The sequence below is a fragment of the Triturus cristatus genome, chromosome 6 (assembly GCF_964204655.1).
Source record: "Triturus cristatus chromosome 6, aTriCri1.1, whole genome shotgun sequence".
Classification (NCBI taxonomy): domain Eukaryota; kingdom Metazoa; phylum Chordata; class Amphibia; order Caudata; family Salamandridae; genus Triturus; species Triturus cristatus.
Genome location: NC_140589.1, coordinates 1,323,785,814 through 1,323,809,510, shown reverse-complemented (window position 1 = coordinate 1,323,809,510; position 23,697 = coordinate 1,323,785,814). Strand labels below are relative to the sequence as shown.

Here is a 23,697-nt window from a genome sequence, read left to right as displayed (position 1 = left end):
GTGACATGTCCAGTTTTTGGGTTGATCGAAATCTTTTTCTGCCTTGGATCGATGGGATCTGGTTGAAAAAGTTCTTGTTCCTCGGTAAGTTTTCGGTGCCAATTTTTTTGGTTCCGAGTGACGTTTTGGTTGATCCGTGTAGGTTTTGGCTTAAGGAGGTGTATCAGAGTCCTAAGCCGTTTGTTTCGGTGCCGACGATGGTTTCGGAGCCGAAGCTGGATCTTTAGGCTTGGGAACCTTCGACGCCAGCTTATCTATGGGCCTTGGCGTTTTCGGGGCCGAAGGTGTCAGAGTCAATTTCGGCACAGAGTGTTCCTTTGGCTTCGGTGCCGAAGGTGCCGGTGGGACAATGACATGCGGTTTGCTCGGTACCGAGCTACCAGAAGGTTTGTGTTGTTTCTTCGGAGCCGAGCCCGGAGGCGGGGCTTCTGAAGGATGTTTTCGGTCTCGACTGGGGCCAACAGGCACAGTCTTGACCACTGCCTTTGGTTTTGGAGGGGTTGGGGCAGGGGCAGTAGTACTCACACGTTGCCCAGGAGTGATGAGGTCGTCTGAGTCCTCTGCCTCTGAGATGATTTCGAGATCATCGGAATCTTCTTCTGGGACATCGGGGCCTTCATCAAAGATGTCCTCTGGTTCCAGAGCTGGTCTCTGTGCCATGATGTGTCTTCGAGCCCTTCGATCTCGAATGGTCTTTTTGGATCGAAAGGCTGCACAGGCTGGACAGCTGGACTCGTTGTGTTTAGGTGATAGGCACAGGTTGCAGACCTTGTGATGGTCACTGTGTGGAAATTTTGCTCCACACTGGGGGCATTTTTTGAAAGGCGTCCTTTCCATGAGCCGTAGGCCTTACGGCGTGGATAGGCCCAGCAGCCCGCGTCGACGTCCGGAATCGAGCCGATGAAATCGATGTCGAAGATGAAACGTGATTCGATGGTTTGTGTGGAAATTTTGCGCTTTGAGAAGCTTGGAATTGAGATTTCCAACCGGAGCGGTAAAGTTGCTTCCGAACCCAATGGCAGAAAAAAACAATCTAACAATGGAGTTGATGCCCATGCGCACTATCGTCCAAGGGAGGAGTCACCTATCTCGTGACCACAAAGACTTCTTCCAAGACAACAACAACGTGCAAGCATCCGAGCCCAACACCAGATGGCGATCTATCCTAGTGTGTGATCTGCAGCTCATATGCCTCGAACATATATTTTCTCAAAATCACATTGGGTGCGGTCTCATTGCGCACTGGCTGCACGATTGCCATGTAACCATAAAAAAAAGCATTTCATTAGTTCATAACATTTCCCATTGTAACAGTTCGAAAACGCCACCCATTTTAGTCAATATCTGTACTGCATTTCATGAGACACCTCTTCTGCTTAGAGAGCTTTGTTCAAAACTTTTTGCAATATACACATATCTTACACTGCACAGAACATGCAACCATCATTTTCATAAATATTCATACACCTAAAAGTTACATTACCGAAATTTTCTCCAATACCACAGGTAACATGGTTGCATACGCTGTCCACAACACAACGCAATATATTACGGCCCAGAGACAGTATCATGCATAGATAATGAACACACGGACACAGATAGATAGTGGAAGTGGATACGGGCACGTATGCTTGACTCCTTTTAATTACCATGGTGACATATCCAGTGACGTCTGTGCTGGATGTGTGTGCGGTAAGTCTAAACCAGCCTTCAGACAATGGTTGCTGCTAGCATCAACTACAACAGTAATCATTGGATCACACACAGAGATTCAATATTAAAAGAATCAATTTATGCTGCAGTAAGGTAGGGACAGTAGATGTGAATAATACAGAAATAATTCCATCGTAAAAGAACAACTTGTGGTACACTGACACACAATCAATAGATCTGAAATAATACACAAAAAGATTATATCAAACGCTCCATCAGTTCTAGTGCACTCACATAACCACATCAAAAGCATTCAGCATGTGCACAGCCACCGCTAATGCGTGCTGTAGACAGGCCGTACTAGGAGCAATATCTGTTGCCATCAACACTGCATCATCTGCAATACCGACTCAATCTGAATTACGAACACTGCTGTCTGCAGTGTAGGCCATAGAGAGCGGTCACAAAGGACCCACAGATACGTAAAGTGTCTTCACCTACCCAGTTTGTCGTCAGCGAAGCAACAAACAAGATTGTGCAAAGCCTGTAATGATACATATGCATGGTGCAGACAGTACACACTGGAGCAATGACTTTTCCTACAGGACTACCTCATCTACAATAGTGACTCAATCTCAATTGTAAACACTGCTGTCTGCCGTGTAGGCCAGAGTGAGCAGTCACAAGGGCCCACAGCCACATGGCATTCACTTGAGCTCTACAGTTTGCAATACACAAACTAAAAAAAAACGTGCGCAGAGCCTGCAATGATGCATATGAGTGGTGCACACAGAGCGCACTGGAGCAATATCTTTTCCTACAGGACTGCATCATCTACAATACCGACTCAATGTCAAATGTGGACACAGAAGTCTGCAGTATAGGCCAGAGAGAGCGTTCAGCAAGGGCCCACAGCCACGTGGCATTGACTTGACCTCTAGAGTTTGCAATACATGAAGCAAAACAAACGTGTACAGAGCCTACAATGATGCATATGAGTGCTGCAGACAGAGTACACTGGTGCAATGTCTTTTCCTACAGAACTACCTAATCTACAATAGCAACTCGATCTGAATTGTGAACACTAGTGTCTGCATTGTTAATTAAAAGCAGTACTCACACATACAACCATCAATACTTTCTCACTCCCTCTTTACAAAATAAAACAACATAAATTACAGAGAACTCTACAATGAATAAATCAAAACAATTCGAATTGGGATTTCATCTCTCCACAGTCTACACTATTCACTGTTCCTTTGGACTTCCAAGATAAATTTGGTCATTTCACTAGACCTATAACTGATATAAAAAACCTTCTTGAAGCAAGTATACTAAAACAATATTGTGTATGTTTCAATAGACGTTCTAATTACTTAACTACTGGATTCTGTAACTAAACAATCACCACGCAATCCAAATTGTGAACTCTGCGAACTGCAGTCTACACCAAATCCAGTGGTCATTCACAACTCACAGCCACATACCGTTGGATTTGGAAGCACTGAGTGGTTGCACCTGATCAGAGGGGGTACACAAAAATAATCACAGACTTTAACTTATGACATCCTCAATCATAGAATCAAGACCCCATTTCACTGTTTGAACCTGCTGTAGCACAGTATACTCCACCGACTACTGTCAACCAAGCCCAATAATCATGTGCAGCAGTTAGCTATGGAATCACAGACTGTGATGCACCTCAACACACGAACTTCTGAAAAAAGTAAGCAGCAGGTAATATCGGACATCATCCATTGTGGGATCAAGACACCGTTCCAATGTTGGGACCTAAAGTTGGATGAACCCAATTGAAGAGAGTACCTTCATCTCCACTCTCAAATGCAGTTCTAATATCGTCTATTGTGGAGTCAACACACCGTTCTACTTTTGGAACCTAGAGTTGGTTGCAGCTGGTAGAAGGGAATACCTCCATCTCCACTCTCAGATACAGTTCTAACATCATCCATTGTGGGATCAACACACCATTCCACTGTTGGGACCTAGAGTTGCTTGCACCTCATCGGAGGGGGTACACAGAAATCATCACAAACTGTAACTTCTAACATCCTCAATCATATAATTAGGACCCCATTTCACTGTTTGGACCTGCTCTACCGCGGTGTATTCCAGCAATACCAGTCAACTAAGGCCAATAATCATGTGCAGCACTTAACTACAGAAACACAGAATCTGATGCACCTCAACAGATGGAGTTGTGTGAAAAACCAGCAACAGGTAATATCGGACATCGTCCATTGTGTGATCAAGACACCATTCCACTGTTGATACCTAGAGTTGGTTGCGCCTCATCAGAAGCTATACACAAAAATCATCACACACTTTAACTTCTGACATCCTCAATCATAGAATTAAGACCTCGTTTCACTGTTCGAACATGCTGTACCGCTGTGTACTCTAGCAACTGCAATAAACCATGCCTAATAATCATGTGCAGCAGTTAACTACAGAAGCACAGAGTCTAATCCGCCTCAACGGATGGAGTTCTGTAAAAATTAAGCAGAATGTAATATCGGACATCTTCCATTGTGGAATTATGACAACGTTCCACTGTTGCAACCTAGAGTTGGTTCCACCTGGTCAAAGGGAGTACCTTCATCTCCACTCTCAGATGCAGTTCTAACATCATCCATTATGGCATCAAGGCACCGTTCCACTGTTGGGACCCAGAGTTGGTTGCAGCTGGTCAAAGGGAGTACCTCCATCTCCACTCGCAGATGCAGTTCTAACATCGCCCATTGTGGGATGAAGACACCGTTCAACTGTTCGGACCTAGAGTTGGTTGCACCTGATCGGAGGGGGTACACCGAAATCATCACAGACTAACTTCTGACATCCTCAATCATAGAATCAAGACCCCGTTTCACTGTTCCGACCCGCTGTACCGCGGTGTAATCCACCGACTGCTGTCAACCAAGCCCAATAATCATGTGCAGCAATTAGCTCCGGAAGCACAGAGTTTGATGTACCTCAACGGGGGGAGTTCTCTGAAAACTCAGCAGCAGGTAATATCGGACATCATCCATTATGGGATCAAGACATCGTTCCACCGTTGGGACCCAGAGTTGGTTGCAGCTGGTCGAAGGGAGTACCGTCATCTCCACTCTCAGATACAGTTTTAACATCGTCCACTAAGGTATCAAAACACCGTTCCACTGTTGGTACCTGTCGGACTACTGTGTTACTATTATACAGAGCACTCCACGCTCCTGGGCCTCAGGCTGGGCTCTGTGTGGCTGTGTTGCGGTAGCCAGCGTTAATCTCGGGAGCTTTCAGAGCTCGCAGACCTCGGCCCAGGACTTTCTGCCGGCACGTGGTTGGCCCTCTTTCACATACAGCGGTGTAGAAAGGTGAACTGTGGGGCATATGAACAAGTTACTTACCTTCGGTAACGATGTATCTGTAAGAAACATTAGTTAGTTAGATTCCTCACCTTAGAATATCCCCAGGCGTCAGACTGGATCCGGAAGATTTTTCGTCAGCAATACCCCTTGCGTGTCGCTAGGCGTCGTCTGCGGCTCCGCGTCCGTCGTCGGCGTCGTGCACCGGAATGACGTCGTCGGATTACTTAGACGCCGCCCTCGTGCGCTGACGTCAGTTCTTGTACATAGCTTTCCGCGCCAGGAACGCAGATCCATGCAAAGACCGACACTGGTGCCAAAAATAAAATCTAGGGGCCTGAAAAGGATAACCTTAACCCTAGATGTCAGTTCGCAGAACGGGGAGGATGGGTGGGTCGGTGAGGAATCTAACTAACTAATGTTTCTTACAGATACATCGTTACCGAAGTTAAGTAACTTGTTCATCTGAAAGAAACACGTTAGTTAGATTCCTCACCTTAGAATAGATACCCAAGCAATACCATCCCCGGTGGTGGGTCTGCGAACCAAGATCACACCAGAAAGTCCTGGAGGACAGAACGGCCAAAGAAGCCATTCCTCCGGACTTGGCTGTCAAGGCAATAATGCCTGGCAAACGTGTGTAGCGAAGCCCACGTCGCCGCCTGACAGATGTCCTGCAAAGGGACACCCCGTCCCAAAGCAGTAGTAGCCGCTGTGGCCCGAGTAGAATGGGCGCGCAGCCCAACAGGAGGGTCCTTTTTTGCCAAGGAATAACAAATTTTGATGCACAAAACGACCCACCGAGAGATGGTCCGTTTGTGCACAGCTTTCCCCTTCTTAGCACCCACGTGTCCAACGAAAAGTTGGTCGTCCACCCGGAACTGCTTTGTGCGGTCCAGATAAAAGGAGAGCGCACGTTTTGGGTCCAGACGGTGGAGCCTCTCTTCCTCTTTGGAAGGATGCGGAGGCGGAAAGAAGGTGGGCAAGGTGACAGACTGCCCAAGATGAAATGGAGTCACCACTTTCGGAAGAAAGGAGGGACGAGGCCGAAGGACAACCTTGTCCGGATGAACAGAGAGAAAAGGAGGCTTTGATGATAAAGCCTGGAGCTCACTCACCCGTCTAGCCGAGGTGATGGCTACCAGAAAAGCAGTCTTAAGCGTCAGCAGACGAAGAGGACAATTATGAAGAGGCTCAAAGGGAGCACACATGAGAAATGTGAGAACAAGATTCAAGTCCCACTGAGGCATTACAAAAGGGACAGGAGGGAACGTGGGAGTAATGCCTTTGAGAAAGCGTGTAACCACAGGGGACTTGAAAAGCGAAGGCTGATCAGGAAGCAGCAAGAAGGCAGAGATGGCAGCAAGATAACCTTTCAAGGTGCCCAGGGCAGAGCCCTGTCGGGCCAAAGAAAGAAGAAAGAGGAGAACCTCAGAAAGAGGGGCGGAGAGGGGATCCACAGCCTTTGCTGTGCACCATGCCACAAATTTGTTCCACCGGCAGGCGTATACCGTCTTTGTGGAGGGACGCCTGGCTGCCAGAATGATATCACAGACTTCAGGAGGCAAGTCAAATGGCATCAACTGCCGCCGCTCAATCTCCACGCATGGAGGTGGAGGCTGGACAGGTTCGGGTGGAGGACCGTCCCCTGCTGCTGCGACAGAAGATCCTCCCGAAGGGGCAGACGTATCGGAGGATCGGTCAACATACTGAGTAGCTCGGGATACCAGTACCTTCGTGCCCAATCCGGAGCCACCAAGATGACTTGGGCCCGGTCGTGCCTGATCTTCTTCAGCACTCTGGGCAGAAGTGGCATAGGCGGAAAGGCGTACAACAGACCGCAACTCCACTCGTGACGAAAAGCGTCGCCGAGCGAGTGCCACCTAGGAAATTCCAACGCGCAGAACTGCGGACATTGCGCGTTCTCTTCGGTGGCGAATAGATCTAACCAAGGCTCTCCCCACTGCTGAAAGAGACCTTGCGCCACTTCGGAGTTCAGACGCCATTCGTGATCCATCATGCACCGGCGGCTGAGTTCGTCTGCTCTGGCGTTCAGAGAGCCCGCCAGATGTTGAACCACTAGGGTGACGCCCTGGTGTTCCAGCCACGTCCAGAGGCGCAGAGCCTCCTGACAAAGGGTCCACGACCCCACCCCGCCCTGTTTGTTGCAATACCACATGGCGGTGGTGTTGTCCGTGAACACCTGCACGACACTTCCCCTGACAGAGGGAAGGAAGGCTTTCAGTGCAAGTCGGATCCCTCTCAACTCCAACAGGTTGATGTGGAGACGAGACTCCGCCGGAGACCAGAGGCCTCTGATCTCCACCTCTCCCATATGGCCACCCCATCCCAGGAGGGACGCATCCGTCACTACGACATGCTCCGGTTGGGGAAGGGAGAGGCTCTTGCCCGTGACCCAATCGCGGTCCGTGAGCCACCACTGCAACTGCTGTGCAGTGCCCTCCGAGATCAAGACATGGTCGGACAGGTTGCCGTGATGCTGGGCCCACTGAAACTTCAGGTCCCACTGCAGAGCCCGCATGCGCCGCCTGGCGTGATGCACTAGTAGGATGCAGGAGGCCATGAGCCCCAGCAGCCGCAACACTAGCCTGACCGAAACCCAGGATAGAGGCCGAAAGATGGGAATCAGGGCCTGAATATCCCGGACCCGCTGTTCCGGCGGATAGACCCGGAACTGCGCCGAATCGAGAACCGCTCCGATGAAGAGGAGCTTCTGAGAGGGACTCAAGTGTGACTTCGGCACGTTGATGGAAAATCCCAGCAAATGCAGGAGATCCGCCGTAGCCTGAGGTGGGAGACGACTGTCTGGGGCGAGCCCGCCTTCAACAACCAGTCGTCGAGATAGGGGAAGACTGGAACCCCTGATCTGCGCAGATGAGCTGCGACCACCGCCATCACTTTCGTGAACACCCGAGGGGCACTGGTGAGGCCGAAGGGGAGCACGGTAAACTGAAAGTGCTCTTGGCCCACCGTGAACGCAGGTAACGCCGGTGGGCCGGCAGGACGGGGATGTGGAAATAAGCGTCCTGCAAGTCCAACGCTACCATCCAGTCTCCAGGGTCTAGGGCAGCTAGAACCTGAGCCAAAGTTAACATCTTGAACCTTTCCTTCCGGAGGAAGGCATTGACGTTACGGAGGTCCAAGATAGGGCGTAGGCCCCCTTTGCCCTTCTTGGGAACCAGAAAGTAGTGGGAATAACAACCACGACCTACTTCTGGGCTCGGAACGCGCTCGACGGCCCCCTTGGCCAAGAGGGCCGAAACTTCCTCGTGGAGAAGATTCAAATGATCCCCCGAGATACGGTGGTGCTGCGGTGGCATGGCTGGAGGGGTCGTCTCGAAGGGGAGGGAGTAGCCCCTTCGGACGATTTGCAGCACCCACCTATCCGATGTGATGGACCGCCAGTGGAGCAGGTGATGGCGAACTCTGCCGCCCACTGGCGTGGAATGGGCCTGAAAGCTCGGACTAGGAAGGCTTTGAGGCGGATGCTGCCGGGGTGGATGTGGGCTGACCGCGTCGTCCTCCAGAACCGCCTCGGCGGAAACCACGTCCGCGACCGCGCGCAGGTTGGTTCTGCGGCTGGTGGCTAGGCGCACGTGAGGAGGCACCCCTTCCTTGGTCACGAAAGGGGCGAAAGGCAGAAGTTTGCGACCGCGGGGCCGAGAGGCCCAAGGATTTGGCCGTAGCCCGGGAGTCCTTAAAGCGATTCAGCGCACTGTCCGCTTTCTCGCCGAAAAGGCGAGTGCCATCAAAGGGCATGTCCATGAGGGTGCTCTGGACATCGCCCGAAAAGGACGTGGACCGCAGCCAGGCGTGATGTCTAAGCGCCGCTGAGGTAGAAATCGCCCTACCCAGCGAGTCCGTAGTGTCAAGCCCACATCGGATAGCATGTCGCGCTGCATCCCTCCCATCGGCCAGAGCCTGGGTAAGTCGTGTCTGGACCTCCTCCGGACACAGGGGCAGCACGTCCTCCACCGTATCCCACAGAGAGTGGGAATAACGGTCCAAGAGACAGGCGGTGTTCAAAGACCGCAGACCCAAACTAAGGGAGGAGAACAGCTTTTTGCCGAACTGTTCCAGCCTCTTGGAATCCCGGTCCGGCGGAGCGGTCGGGAAGGAGGATTGGGAGGTAGAGGCCTGGATAACCAGGCTCTCGGGGGTAGGGTGTTGGGACAGAAAACTGGGGTCGCCCGGAGCAGGGCAGTGGCGCCTGGCGACGTTCCTGTCCACAGGAGGAACTGTGGAGGGCTTGGACCAGGTGCCCTGCAGAACGTCAGTGAGGGCCTCATTGAATGGCAGCAGAGGCTCAGTGGAGCTTGCTGCAGACTGAAGCACCTCAGTGAGGACGTTAGTCCTCACAGCCACGGCAGGTAGCTCGAGCCCAAGGGCTGCGGCCGCCTTGCGCAGCACCACAGAGAAAGCAGCACCCTCCTCCGAAGCCACAGTCAGAGGAGAGATGAATCCAGTGTCCGGAGAGGTATCCAGACCACTGGCCTCCCCCAGTTCATCTGCCCAGTCCTGTGACAGTTGAGCCTGAGTGGCCATAGGATCCTTGGATCCCTCCCATTCGCCCCCATCATCCGATTCCTGGTATGCAGGAGGAATGGTCGGAGCCGGGCGATAGACAAAATGTGTCTCCAGCGGCGCCGAACGCGGCGTCCATCGACGCCGTATCGGCGCCGGGCCCGGAGCGGGGCTGAACTGGGGCTCGACGCCGAGCGGAGTCGGCGTCGGAGGTGGAACCGGTGTCGACGCCGGCGGAGGAGGCATGACGTGGTCGACCGGCGTCGGCGGGGACTCGGGAACGGGTCCCTCGGGCGCTTGCGGCGTCGAGGCCGGAGCCGGAGCCGCCGGCAGGCAAGGTTGCCCAGTCGGGTCCGCGGGGCCCGAAGGCGCGCCAGCGGGCGTCGACGGCGGAGCGAGGTTCCTCATGGCCGAGAGGAAGGCACTGTCTTCCGCCGGCGTCGCGTCAGTCCCAGGGACCGGTGGGTATGGGGACTTGCGCGGCGCCTGCGGCTCCGCCGGAGCCGCGGGGGTGGAACCACCCTGACCCTCGGCCGAGTCACGCGACCGGCGAGGGGAGTCCGAAGAGCGGTGTCGCCTCTTGGACTTCTTGGAGTGCTTCGACTTACCCGAAGACTTGGATCCCGACGACCGATGATGACGTCGGCTGCGGCTCCGCGACCGATCCTTGGACCTCCTCCTGGACTGGGATCGAGAGGGGCGCGGAGCCGAGTGGCGAAGCTCGAGAAGCTTACGGGACTGCTCCCGTCTAGCCTTCGAGGTCAGGGCCTTGCAGTCCGAACACGACGCCGCGTCGTGGTCGAGGCCTAAGCAGTAAAGGCACCGGCGGTGATGGTCCGTAACCGACATCAAGCGGCTACAGTCAGCACAGGCTTTAAAACCAGGCATCCTACCGGCACCGGAGTCGAGACAAGATCAAAAAGGATCGAAAAAGTTAGTCAAAAAGTGACTAAAGGGGTAGCTCTCCCGGATCGGCGCTTACTGGCGCGGAAAAAAGAAGAACTGACGTCAGCGCGCGAGGGCGGCGTCTAAGTACTCCGACGACGTCATTCCGGCGCACAACGCCGACGACGGACGCGGAGCCGCAGACGACGCCTAGCGACGCGCAAGGGGTATTGCTGACGAAAAATCTTCCGGATCCAGTCTGACGCCTGGGGATATTCTAAGGTGAGGAATCTAACTAACGTGTTTCTTTCAGATATGCGTCACAGCGGCCATGACGGTTTCGGAGTACAAGCAGGCTGAGAGCATCATTCACGCACCCACCTTCGCTCAAAGCGTCAGCCTCGTGGCGATTTAAGCTGCGCAGACCTGGCAGACACGTTCGCCAATCCGAAAGAAACGTGCCTTTTATTCATACCCCTACACTAGCCTTGCGTACGGCGAGCCAGCCCACTTCCCTAAACATTTGGGGGGGGGGGGAGGAGGCACGTACGCGCTACCATTCCGTAATCTTCCCTACTGACTGTACTATCATGGTTGCGTCCACTGTCCACTTCACTCAATAGACCATCAGTGTATTTTGACATGTATATGTCTGTGCTCTGCAAACTCAAGTCTGTCCGGCACATCCCCTCAAGACTTTGCATTGTATACTTTTATAAATCGAGAATTACTTGCCACCTTCGCACATACTTTGCTCTCATCTCTCCCCGCATTCTGCATAGTGAGGCAGAGATGCCATGCCATGTTTAGTTTGTATACTTGGCTAGCCTCGGATCCCACTGTATGTAGTGTCATTGAGTCTGCTACATGCAAATGTTGTTTGTCATGTTGAATGTCATTATATAAGGTAGCGCATTTATTCACAAGCAGTGGCTTATTCCATTTACATATCGCGGTCTTAAAGAGCATACAAATGTTTTTTCTCACAGGTGAATAGTGCGACCACAATGGCAGTCATTCATTACTATCCAAGAATGTCCAAATACACGGCGCTTCTAAGCTTACAGCCACCAATCTTGCGCCCTTTCTTAAAAGGACACCAACTCCCACAGTCACACCAACATTCACACAGCTTTCTAACGACAGTTATCTGCTTCTCAACCACATACACTCCTACGGAATATGAGCTAGCATACCGCATGTCCTTACTGTTTCAAACACAGTAACTTCCTGTGGCAATATCTATTCCCACCCACACAAACTAACTCCCAAACTTCAACTTGGCCTTCAATTCCTAGTTTGAAATACACATTTCAAGAAACAAACCAAACTAAAAGCACCTTTGTTCAGAACAGAAGTCTCCCTCACTTCTGCAAAAGAAATTTATCAACTGCAGATACCACGAACTTCAAATAAAATACACTCCCTTTTAAATACGAACCGCCAATTACACTTTGTGAATTGTTACACAATTTTCAACACATGTCACACTCAAGATCTGGCACACTTTTTTAACACGGACTCCTACAGCCTTCTAACACGCTTTCAAACTGTTCTTCTTTTAATACCAGACTACATTCAGACATTCTTTTGATCATCTCTGGAATAACAGGAACAGTGCCCATAATTCCCACCCTCTTTGCGGCCATCCTACTACTAATTCTACTTCTAGAAATGGCTACGCTCTCTATGGTAACAACTATGTCCGACAGAATACGCCTCTACGCCAAGCTACATCAATACTGTAAAAAAAAAAAACGGAAAAACTTTTCGGCTGCCTGCCTCTATCTATTATCGGAGCTAGCTACAACATAACATTTATCTACACTTATGCAATATGCGTACAACCATAGTTTGATTGCAAAACTTGCCTATTCGACTGGCGAACACAATGCTTCAGCTGTACTGGGCTCAAGGGTGCAGTACATCTTCGGTGCATGTAAATTGCATACCTAGAACCCTCACCTAGATATACCCTCCAACTCAGGTAGAAAGATTCAGGATGCAAAAGCAGTGAATGGGAATTACTTAAACTTCATCACTGTTTCTTTGGGAAGTGTTTTTTTACCCTGTTTCTATGCTCCTCTGTACAATTACAGCGCTCTGAAGTGTACAATAAGGTGGCTTGGAAGGGTTAATACATTTATTAAAAATGTGCATGCAGTAAATGTTTTTTAAAAAAAGGCATCTTATTATGGCAGTGAGGATCTGAACAGGTGTATGGAGCTTGAGTGAGTCAAAGGAACACAATATTTTCCTTTTATTATTACCTCTTCTGTCATCTAGGGAACAGTGCAACGCTGGGACTCCATAGGTTGTTCTTACTTTAGCAGTATGTATGTAAACCGTGTATGAGAAACCTATTGAGAGATAAGAAGCATGCTATTCACATTGGTATAGCGCCGTTAGCATGGCCTTGTAGCGCTCTGAGCGGTCTGCAATATGTGCTTTACAGCGCTCCAGAGTTACTCCAAGTCACTTAGTAAGATATAAGTGAAGTATGTCTTAAATAAACCATGACAGTTCACACAGTCCCATTTGACCTTTACAATAGATGAGAAGAGCTGTGCAGCATAGGAAAACCAATACAGTCTCAAACACAATTAAGTGTAAATATCTATAGTGCATCAAAAATCTTTACTTTATACTTTAAATAAAAGAAGAACGCAATAATACCCATCACCTGTTTGCACATCAGCCTGTGCATGCCAGAATCTGTGCTAAGTGAAGGAAACAGTGCAGTCCTAAAAGGTGGACATTTAACACTGAATATCTGCCTAAACACTTTCTGTGTTATTTGTTCTATGACAAAAGGACAAGGGTGAAGATTTCATAAGGCCTCGGCGGTGTAGGAATGCTAAAGGCAGAAGTTATATGTTATGATATTTTGCACATATTTCTTTTCCCTGGTTTATGAGCTGTAGAATCAGCAGTGTATTTGTGTCATGTTCTTTTACAAACTTGTGTTTTAAAATAAATAATATATATGAATCATGTGAGGGCATTACCTGGAGTTTGTTGTGGTTTTGAGAAGCCATTATACCCAGCAAAAGTCCTATTTCGACTGTCTTGTTTGGCTTCAAGTAGTACTGTGAGTGGTTTGCATTTGAAGTATCAGCTAGTCTGCTGTGGTATTGTGAACATGTCTGAAGCATGTGAATACCTAACAAAATTGCCCAGTAGATGCGTGTGATATGTTCTTTCTAATCGGTTGTGGTGAAGATATCCTTATGTTTTAGGCAGAAAGTTCTGATGGGAACATGTTGATACCCAACCCAAGTACAGCATGTCTGTGCAGCGTTGTTAAAATGTCCTGCAAGTTTCAGCTGCAGATGAGTGCTAGTGGGCCACGGTGACAGCCATTTAAATTACAAGAAGCACTCAAAGCTCCCTTTATTTATATAACTTGCAGTATCTCACTAATAAATTTCTTGAAACACAGTAAATATGACATCTGAAGCTTGAGCAACAAAATGTAGCTTTTGCGACTAACACATTGTTGAAAAATAGCAAATTTTTAGAACATTTGTGTTCAAGTTAGATCGAGGGGATCACGCCCATGCCAGAGTTTCAGGATAAGGAGAGGATGTGATCTAAAGGGTAGGACGCTCAACCTCCTGTGATTCTGGGCAAATCACTCAATCTCCCGTGCCTAACAAAAACAAGCATTTGCAATGCAATAGGTCTCGCATTTACAAGAGTTTAAGCTATTGGCATTGTAAATGACAATCTGTTTTATTTATGTTTCAAAAACCAAAACATAAATAAAAGGCATTGTCATCTCCAATGCCAATAGCTCAAACTCATAAATGCGAGACCTATTGCATTGCAAATGCCTGTGCTTATGAAGCTATTGGTGAGAGGGGTTCAGCAATGGTCCCCGAAAGCCAGACCCATTCTAGAGTTACAGGGGGGCCTATTGAGAGGGGTATTAAATACAGGTTATTGTCAAACCTGGACATGGAAGCAGCCATTCTACAGATAGGCGCCAGACGACCACACAGTACTCAAGGAGGGCAAATCAAACGCTCTGCCGAGGTCAGAGAGTCACTTAACAAGTTGGCCCTGTTCCTTCACACAGCACTCAAACTGAAGGATGTTTCTGTATGAACTGTAAACTTCCAAACGTTTCAGAGCGTGCACTGACAAAAACTTGAATACATATTGATGGTCTGTGCGAAACATGTCGGATACATTCTTTAGCGATAAAGCAATGATACATGATCGAATGAATAATTCCATGGGAATATGAGAACTGTATTCATAGGTAGAGAGAGCACATGATCTCCCATAGCTGGACATGCCTGTGATTTCTTCACCCATGCTTCCCACATACCTGTCCATTCGCCATATCTTTCACATGTGTGAACTTTGAACACTTCTGAATATCCTGCCGTAACACTTTACATTCTGAGGCTCGGAGTTTCAGGACTGTACCTAAATGCCCAGGAAAGCAAAGCACTGTTGGGTGAAAATCCGGGACTAACTGAAGGTGTCACAGACATGACATGAGGTCACATGGCAGCTATCTGTATCCAGACAGATGTACCTGAAGCCCTTCTGTGCCACTGCTTTCCAGGAATAGCAGGAAGAGGGTGAGATTACCAGGGGCCATCATACACAGGGGGGGGGGGGGGGGCAATGGGCGTGTGTGCCCCTGGGACACTGTTGTACTGCACAAGCGACCCCTGGGGGCAGCGCATGGACATTAATAGCCTGGGTGCACTGTTCCTGTGTGTAATCCGACGCTTGTGGGACCCCTCGCACCTGCCCAGGGAGTCCTGCCAGCACTGAGGCCGGTCCACCCCCATCTGCACCGTTGAGATCTCCCAAGACAGCCAGCCACGCGGCACCGATCTCCAAGTGGAAGCGTTGCAGTAGTGAAGGGGCCGCACAGCCGCTGCCTCTCACGCCCCCTCATTACTCCCGGCGCTCTCAGCCCAAACAGCAAATTAGCGAGAGGGCATGGAGCCACCCATCACGCGAGAAGAGCAACAAGCATTTGCAATGCAATAGGACTCGCATTTCATGAGACCTATTGCATTGCAAATGGGAGTGCAGACGGGAGTGAGTGCGGGGAGGGGGGGTGCGAGAAGGCACGGACAACGGGAGTGCGGAGGATGGGGGAAGAAGGCATGGCAACCGGAGTGCAGACGGGAGGGGGCCGAGGAGGCAAGGACAAAAGGAGTGCAGGCGGGAGGGGGGCGAAAAGGCAAGGACAACGGGAGTGTTGGCAGGGGAGGGGGAAAAATAGTGCTCGAAAGAACACGTACCACACAGTGTAACAATCGAAGTAAAGGGGCCAATAGCCATGGGAGGGTACAAATGACGACATGGCATAATAAGGCGGAACTAACAGGACTCATAATCAATCAGAAGACAGAATTTACGAAGGACAAAGACAGAAGCCAATGAAAAATATGGGAGGAGAGCGAGGGCAGCTTGTCTCCCATACTCTACTACTGCGTGCCTCGCAGAGCGAACAGCGCATGCGGGCTGTCGCTAAAGCTCGACCTAACGAATGTGTCCATCAGTAACGCAACAGGTGCTCATGTAAAGCGCTCTGATAACTTCGGGTCAAGTTCGCACTATATAAAACTCCGAAAAAGAAAAAATAACATTTACTGTATGTAAATTTCTGTAATGTTAATATTTTTGAAATTTGCCACTTCTCTTCCTTCAGTGCATACCCCATGTTAGGCACGGGCCCATTTGCTAATTTATGGGATAACGATGTAAGTGACTGTAAACAATCATCAGAAACGTATGAATAAAAAGTGTTTTCATACAGGGTGCAAAAATTATGATTTGTTTAAGGAGTGCACACAATTACCTTCATATCGATCGGAGAGCTGTTTAAAACTGAGCTGTTGATCTGGGATGGAGTCTCTGACCCTTCGGGAATCCTCGACGTGCAGGGAGGAGCTCATCTGATCATCTAACTCATCCATGACATCTTGATAGCTCTTTCCTTTTCCTGGTTTTTGGGGCTTTCCATGCGCGTCCCTGACAGCCTGCTTAGCAGAGCGAGCATACATGCTTCCGTCCTCCACCACATACCTAAGGATGCAAAGACGCAGTGTGACCATCAGCAAAAACACACAGCTGCTTCCTAGAAACATGCACACAGAGTTTTGACTCTCTGGCGTGCACATTCAAGGCCACTGACTTTAAATTACGGACACTGGAATTGTACAGCAGCGGAGGACAAAATTAAATGGCAGTCGAGATCAAATTATGTGGCAAGAAAAATAAATTTATGCAACATAATGCAGCACATTTTGCGATAGTATTATTTCCTTATTTTGTTATTTTTACAGATGGGAACACCATCTGGGCAAAGATTTAATGTCATTAGTACCTGAAAGATGACCGATCAACCTTTTATAAGGGCCTTCCACTGCACTGGAAGAAGTTTCCACATTTTTAGCAACTTTTGATACAGATACAATTTTTTTTGTTAAAATCTGCAGATCATGAACCAGATGATGGATACTGCAGCAAATCTATAACTATAGGGAAATCGTGCAGACACAGAATCACATGATTCCAGTGCCCTGCTTTAAATTAACTCACCACTCTGATGTGCCTTTAATTACTTACCTTAGGTAACACTCTTTCCAGTAGAGACTATCTAGCAGCAGGTTCCTCAACTTGTAAATATTTCCCAGGTGTCAGACTGGATTCTGAAATTTTTCCATAGTACCTCTGCACGCCGAAAGGTGGTGCTGTGTGGCTTTGCACTGATGTCGTTCCACTCCAGAAGTAACATATGGGGTCTATATAGGCACCACTCCTGCAAGCAGATTTCAGTTGCTTTTAAGACAGCCCGCAGCTCCAGATGTGGAGACTTACAAGCAAATTGATAGACCAGAATGCAGATTCCTAGACTTGGGATTTTTTCTTTTGATAATCAATTTTATTGAAAAACAGGGACAGAACATAAGACCAGCAATAAATAGAGACGTTAATATACAGCAGATGTATGGCATCTTCGCAGCATCGAATAGCCCCCCCCCAGCCCCCCGAAAAGGCATGAAAGAAAAAGGAAGACAAAGTAAACTCTTACAGTGAGGTTACAGATGTATAAGTGGAATGTCAGTCATCTAGAACCCCTACCCATTTGCCCCATACTTTGCGATATTTCGCTGGACATCCCCCGGCTTTATACATGGGTTTTTCTTGTGCTGTGCACCAGTCTACTCCCCTACGCCACCTCGCCACGGTGGGCGCAACTGGGTTCAACCAGTTAGCCGCGATGTCTCTCTTGGCCACCATCATGGCAGTGTTCAGAAAGAGCTTGTCCGCTCTGGACCCGCCCAAGCCTCGGCAACCCCTAGGAGCACATTCAGTGGGTTATGTGGGATCTCCCAGCCATGTGGAAGAAGTCAGATTGTTGTAAGCTACAACGGGGGCACAACGTGTCTGGTCTGAGTCCTGGGCGGTGAAGGCGCCTCGGTGTGAGGTAGGCAGCATGGAGGTAGTATATTTGGACTAGACGGAGTCTTGCAGAGGTGGCGATTGTTTTGATCGTCATTAGTGCGTCCCTCCAGTCTTCGTCCTCCAGGAGCCCAATCCATTCCTCCCATGGGTCCCTGATTCGGTGTAGTGCGGTCGAAGTGTTATTCGTTAGGGAGCTATAGATGCGTGAAATACCCCCACTCCCCAGGTCACCCGTCATGATTTGGGCTTCAGTGGGCTGTACTCGGGCAGTGAGGTGCCTTCGGAGATGTGGGAGCGGAGGGCGTGTCGCAATTGCAAATACCGGTAGAACTGCGAGAGGTGCAGAGGATAGCGGGGTTGGAAGGTACGCAGTCACCCCCCCAAACGTCTCCAAGTTGGGAGATGCCAATGAGGTCCCAGGCTCTGAATCCTGTTAGGCTGGTAACCTCCTGGTGCCAGATGCACCGCCAAAGTGGGGTATATTGAGTCAGCTTGCCTGACCAATGGGTGTGGCGCAGAGAGGCACGGCAGGCTAGGAGAACCCCCCCCCCCCCCCCCGTGTCACTGCGGGCTGGGATCTGGGAATAGCTCCCCTGTACAACATTCCCTGGATTTTAGACAGGCCTAGAGCATCCAGTTCCACTCTGTACGCTGGGTCCGACCAGCCGCGGTTGAACCAATTGTGTATGGTGAGCAGTCGGGATGCTAAATAGTATAGGTTCCGGTTAGTCATACCCAGTCCCCCGTCGAAGGGTGGGATGCGGCATTGGGCAAGAGCCAGACGAGCCCTTCGACCCCCCCAAAGAAATTTGGTAGCCAGACTGTCCATCTCCCAGAACCAGGTTCGCGAGAAGAGGAAAGGCGTGTTCTGAAGTACATATAAGAACGTGGGCAGAATCATCATTTTGAATAGGGTTATTCTGCCCATGTGGTTCAGTGGCAGCGCCTGCCACCTGTGGAGATCAGCCCAGGCTTTCTTCACTAGCGGGGTCACGTTAAGCGACCAGGCGAGGTCAGGGAGTAGGGAAATCCAGATCCCAAGGTATTTAAAGGACTGTCTCTGGAAGGGTATCGTGGTCTGCCAGTCAAAGCAGTCTCTCGAAATGTGGAGGGGGACTAGGATGGACTTGGTGGAGTTCAGGCGCAAGGCCAGACTTGGGATCTTAAGATTTGGTGTAATCCAATCACAAAACAGGGAGGATGGGAGGCTTGGTGAGTAATCTGGAGGACTCCCCACAAAGAGCTGATTGTCCACTCGTCGTAAGTGGGATGGGTATGCCCAGACGTGGGTCCCGTGCTCACTACGCCACTGGAGTCAAGCTATCCTGGCTGATGACGGCTGATAGCCAGAAACCAGTCCTAGGATGCTTGATTCCGGTCCAGGGAAGACATGGCTTGGCAGTTCGGGCTGGACTGTTCCCATGAGGCACAGGGTCAAGACTGATTTGCATATGGCCATGTCTGAACTGGGGTGGCGTAGTGGGCAAAAGAACGATGGATTTAACCCAGATCTCTTGACTGGGGAGAATGACTGCATTGTCAGCATTCCGTCCATCATTTGTTTGTTGTAACGCTTTTCGCCCTAAGTGGGATGTTTATGCCCAGACGTGGGTCCTGTGCTCACTACGCCACTGGAGTCAAGCTATCCAGGCTGATGACGGCTGATAGCCAGAAACCAGTCCTAGGATGCTTGATTCCGGTCCAGGGAAGACATGGCTTGGCAGTTCGGGCTGGACTGTTCCCATGAGGCACAGCGTCAAGACTGATTTGCATATGGCCATGTCTGAACTGGGGTGGCGTAGTGGGCAAAAGAACGATGGATTTAACCCAGATCTCTTGACTGGGGGAGAATGTCTGCATTGTCAGCATTCCGTCCATCATTTGTTTGTTGTAACGCTTTTCGCCCTAAGTGGGATGGGTATGCCCAGACGTGGGTCCCGTGCTCACTACGCCACTGGAGTCAAGCTATCCTGGCTGATGACGGCTGATAGCCAGAAACCAGTCCTAGGATGCTTGATTCCAGTCCAGGGAAGACATGGCTTGGCAGGTCGGGCTGGACTGTTCCCATGAGGCCCAGGGTCTAGACTGATTTGCATATGGTCATGTCTGAACTGGGGTGGCGTAGTGGGCAAAAGAACGATGGATTTAACCCAGATCTCTTGACTGGGGGAGAATGTCTGCATTGTCAGCATTCCGTCCATCATTTGTTTGTTGTAACGCTTTTCGCCCTAAGTGGGATGGGTATGCCCAGACGTGGGTCCCGTGCTCACTACGCCACTGGAGTCAAGCTATCCTGGCTGATGACGGCTGATAGCCAGAAACCAGTCCTAGGATGCTTGATTCCAGTCCAGGGAAGACATGGCTTGGCAGGTCGGGCTGGACTGTTCCCATGAGGCCCAGGGTCAAGACTGATTTGCATATGGCCATGTCTGAACTGGGGTGGCGTAGTGGGCAAAAGAACGATGGATTTAACCCAGATCTCTTGACTGGGGGAGAATGTCTGCATTGTCAGCATTCCGTCCATCATTTGTTTGTTGTAACGCTTTTCGCCCTAAGTGGGATGGGTATGCCCAGACGTGGGTCCCGTGCTCACTACGCCACTGGAGTCAAGCTATCCTGGCTGATGACGGCTGATAGCCAGAAACCAGTCCTAGGATGCTTGATTCAAGTCCAGGGAAGACATGGCTTGGCAGGTCGGGCTGGACTGTTCCCATGAGGCCCAGGGTCAAGACTGATTTGCATATGGCCATGTCTGAACTGGGGTGGCGTAGTGGGCAAAAGAACGATGGATTTAACCCAGATCTCTTGACTGGGGGAGAATGTCTGCATTGTCAGCATTCCATCCATCATTTGTTTGTTGTAACCCAGTAAGGGCACACTGAAAAGGTTTGGCAGCTGTAGCTGTGCAGGTGTGGGGAGGGTGGGGGTACCTTGGACGGAGATGCATGCAGACCTTGGCTGTGGGAGAGGTGGGCACCCCGGCCTCTACTGTGAAACTGCTGGGTTCCCTGCTGGGACGGGACAGGCTGGTGGTAAGGGACGTCTCGGACAAAGCCACGAAAGGAAGGATGGAAGGAATTTGGCTGACAAGGCCGGGCAAAAAAGCCCAGACAGTGAGCGGTAGCCCTACTGGCCCTGAAATGTTTAACGGCAGAGTCAGCCTTATCCCCGGTCAAGTAAGCCCCTTTGAAGGGTACGTCCATCAGAGATGACTGGATGTCGCCCAAGTACCCAGTCGACCTTAGCCACACATGGTGACGAATGGCAACACTGGTGCCTACAGCTCACCCAACAGAGCCGGTGGGAGTCAAGCCACAACAAGTTGTGAACTTGGTTGCATCACGTCATAACCATCTTAAATCTCCTGTAACAGAACAGAGCAAAGGTCTCCCAGTACACCTGGGGAAAAATGCGCCACAGAGTACAAAAGAGCATGAGTGTAATGGCCCAACAAACATGAGGCACTGATCAATCACAGGGCCAAACTGGCTGATGAGAAGAGACTATTCCCAAATGTCTCCACTCTACTTGATTTCCTGTCGGGGGAGTGATAGGAAAACGATGGGGTTGGTCAAACTGGTGGAGGCCTGCACCACGAGGCTCTCAGGAGAACGGCGTTGCGACAAATAGACTGGTCGTCTGGAGCTGGGCGATTGTGTCTGTTAACTTGTGGGAGAGTGCAAAGCTTGTCCCCCTAGGTGGGTATCTGTCAGGGCCTCTTTGAAAGGGAGGAGTGGCTCAGAAGGGTATAGGTCAGTTGGAGGACCTCAGTCAATAGGTTTGTTCCATGGTGGAAAGCTGGAGGTCAGGGAATTTTGCTGCTCTACATATAACCATGGCGTAAGAGGCAGTTTCTTCTGTGGCTGGGCCAGGAGTGAAAAGGGATGTCTCTGGGGAGGTTATCTATCCCACTAGCCTCCTGCAAGTCCTCATACAAATTATCCATGACATAGTGCTGAGCAAACTCATCACCCTGGTCCCAGTCCGTATCGGAGTCAGTCCCAAAAGGGGAATGCAAAGAATGCAACCTGCCTTGGTGTAAAAAGAGTGCAGAAATGGACGCCTTGGTCTGATCTGGGCGCGACGTCGGTCAAAGATGGACCGGTGTTGAATTGGCATCAGAGAGGACAATAGGGGCCAACTCTTATAGCAGACAGGTTGGCATCAGAGTCAATATACCCGGGCCGCCAGGGGCATCGTCGGAACTGGAGAAGAGGGCAGAAGTGACTCAAAGGGTCCAGCGGGCACAGAGGGCGAAATCTTCATGAGGTAGTCCAGGTGGAAGGCCTCTCAGCTCGGTGGGGCCCAAAGGCGAGCCAAAGGGACTAGGTAGAGATCTGGAGAGACGGATAATAGTTGAGAGGAACTTGCCGATCTTGCGCAGTAAAGCTGAAGGGCTCAGAACCTCTTATGTCTCAAAACGAGTTGCAAGAATTGGCCCAGAAGTTGGCCGAATTAAAGTGCAGGAGAGAGACGGTTTGCACTGCCCACACACTTCGCCAAAGGAGTGGGAATGGCACTGTTAGACCCGGAAGGTTCCAGGGACCACCGACTCCAACGTGGTAGCTTGGCGCAAGGCGGGAAGGCACTCCGGAAGGTAAGTGTTAAGTAGTTGTGCAGCACACACTCACACTGATCCAGTAAAGCACATGCAATGAAAAAGACACCACACCAGGTTCATTGGCAAAAACAAGTATCTTTATCTACTTCTGGTCAAGGTAGGTAACGCAAGGTTCTCACTTTAGACAGGATAACCAGTTTTTATAACCTCCAGTTTCTACAGGCAACACTTCTATTACACATGTTCACTAAAAAGAACATTTCTTATATTCCTGGGCAACATAGGCAACATTTCTTATGTACACATTCATTAAAGGCAACATCTCTTTTGCGCATATTCTATAAGGGCAACACTTCTCATGCGCGTATTCAAGGCCGGTAACATTTCCTATGCATGTGCATGTAATACGGCTCATTCCAATATGCAGCACAAGGAACAACTCCGAGGCAGGTATGCGATAAACATGAGCATTCTTCTAATGAGACTACTCTCTACAGGTCACTAGGCTTAGCGCAGGCCCTGCAGGTAAACATTCTTAAACATCCAGTTGGCAGGTCTAATGTGGATATGCACTCAAAGCGGATACTTTCAACGGGCCTGGGATTCTCAGTAGGTAGTATGTAGTAGGCAAAGACCGCCCCCAGACAGTTCTGATGTGGGCCTGGGAGTCTTGTACAAAATGTTCTAGGCCCCAGAATCCCCTTAGGCTTTCTCTGTTGCTAATGGGAGAGGCCTCAGCAATGCTTTGGAACTGAGCCCCTCGCAGATGACAGTCTGGGGCACACCACGTCAGCTCTGGCAGGCAGGGAGCTAATTAAGGCCTTCGCTGCTCGGCCTGAATCTCTCTCAGTACGGGGCGGTCACGGGGCTGCCATTCTGCTTCGATCTTGTTCCTCGGCAGCCCCGCTACCAACAATGGGATCGCCTCCCTTCCTGGGACGTTACCTCGCACTGGGTGGGGAAGGCGGGACTCCTTCGGCTGCTCCACGTCTTAGCCCCGGCCGGGGAAGGTCAGGGGCTCCCGCTCTCCTCGGATCCCCCTCCTCGAGGCCTAAGAGAGCTCCGGGCGTCCTGATGGCCTCCAGGCCCGGAAACCAATCGGTGGGCAGCTTCTCGGGGTGCGGCGGATGACACAGCTGGCGCACCGGTTGCTGGGCAACACCTCCCTTCGCGCGTCAGGCCTGTCGCGGCCCTGGCAGCAACCTTGCTACGGGGGCCGCGGAGGAGTGCAGGACAACGCGATCTTCT

General features: G+C 50.3%; 1 protein-coding gene across 2 annotated transcripts in view; it reads right to left on the bottom strand.

Moving 5' to 3' along the window:
• DHX57 (DExH-box helicase 57) overlaps positions 1 to 23,697 on the bottom strand; it is a 387,132-nt gene that overhangs the window by 103,593 nt on the left and 259,842 nt on the right. For both annotated transcript variants that reach the window (XM_085612312.1, XM_085612311.1), the window contains one exon: positions 16,279 to 16,505. In XM_085612312.1, coding sequence (XP_085468438.1) covers positions 16,279 to 16,505 — 227 coding nt within the window. The remainder of the gene's footprint in view (positions 1 to 16,278; positions 16,506 to 23,697) is intronic.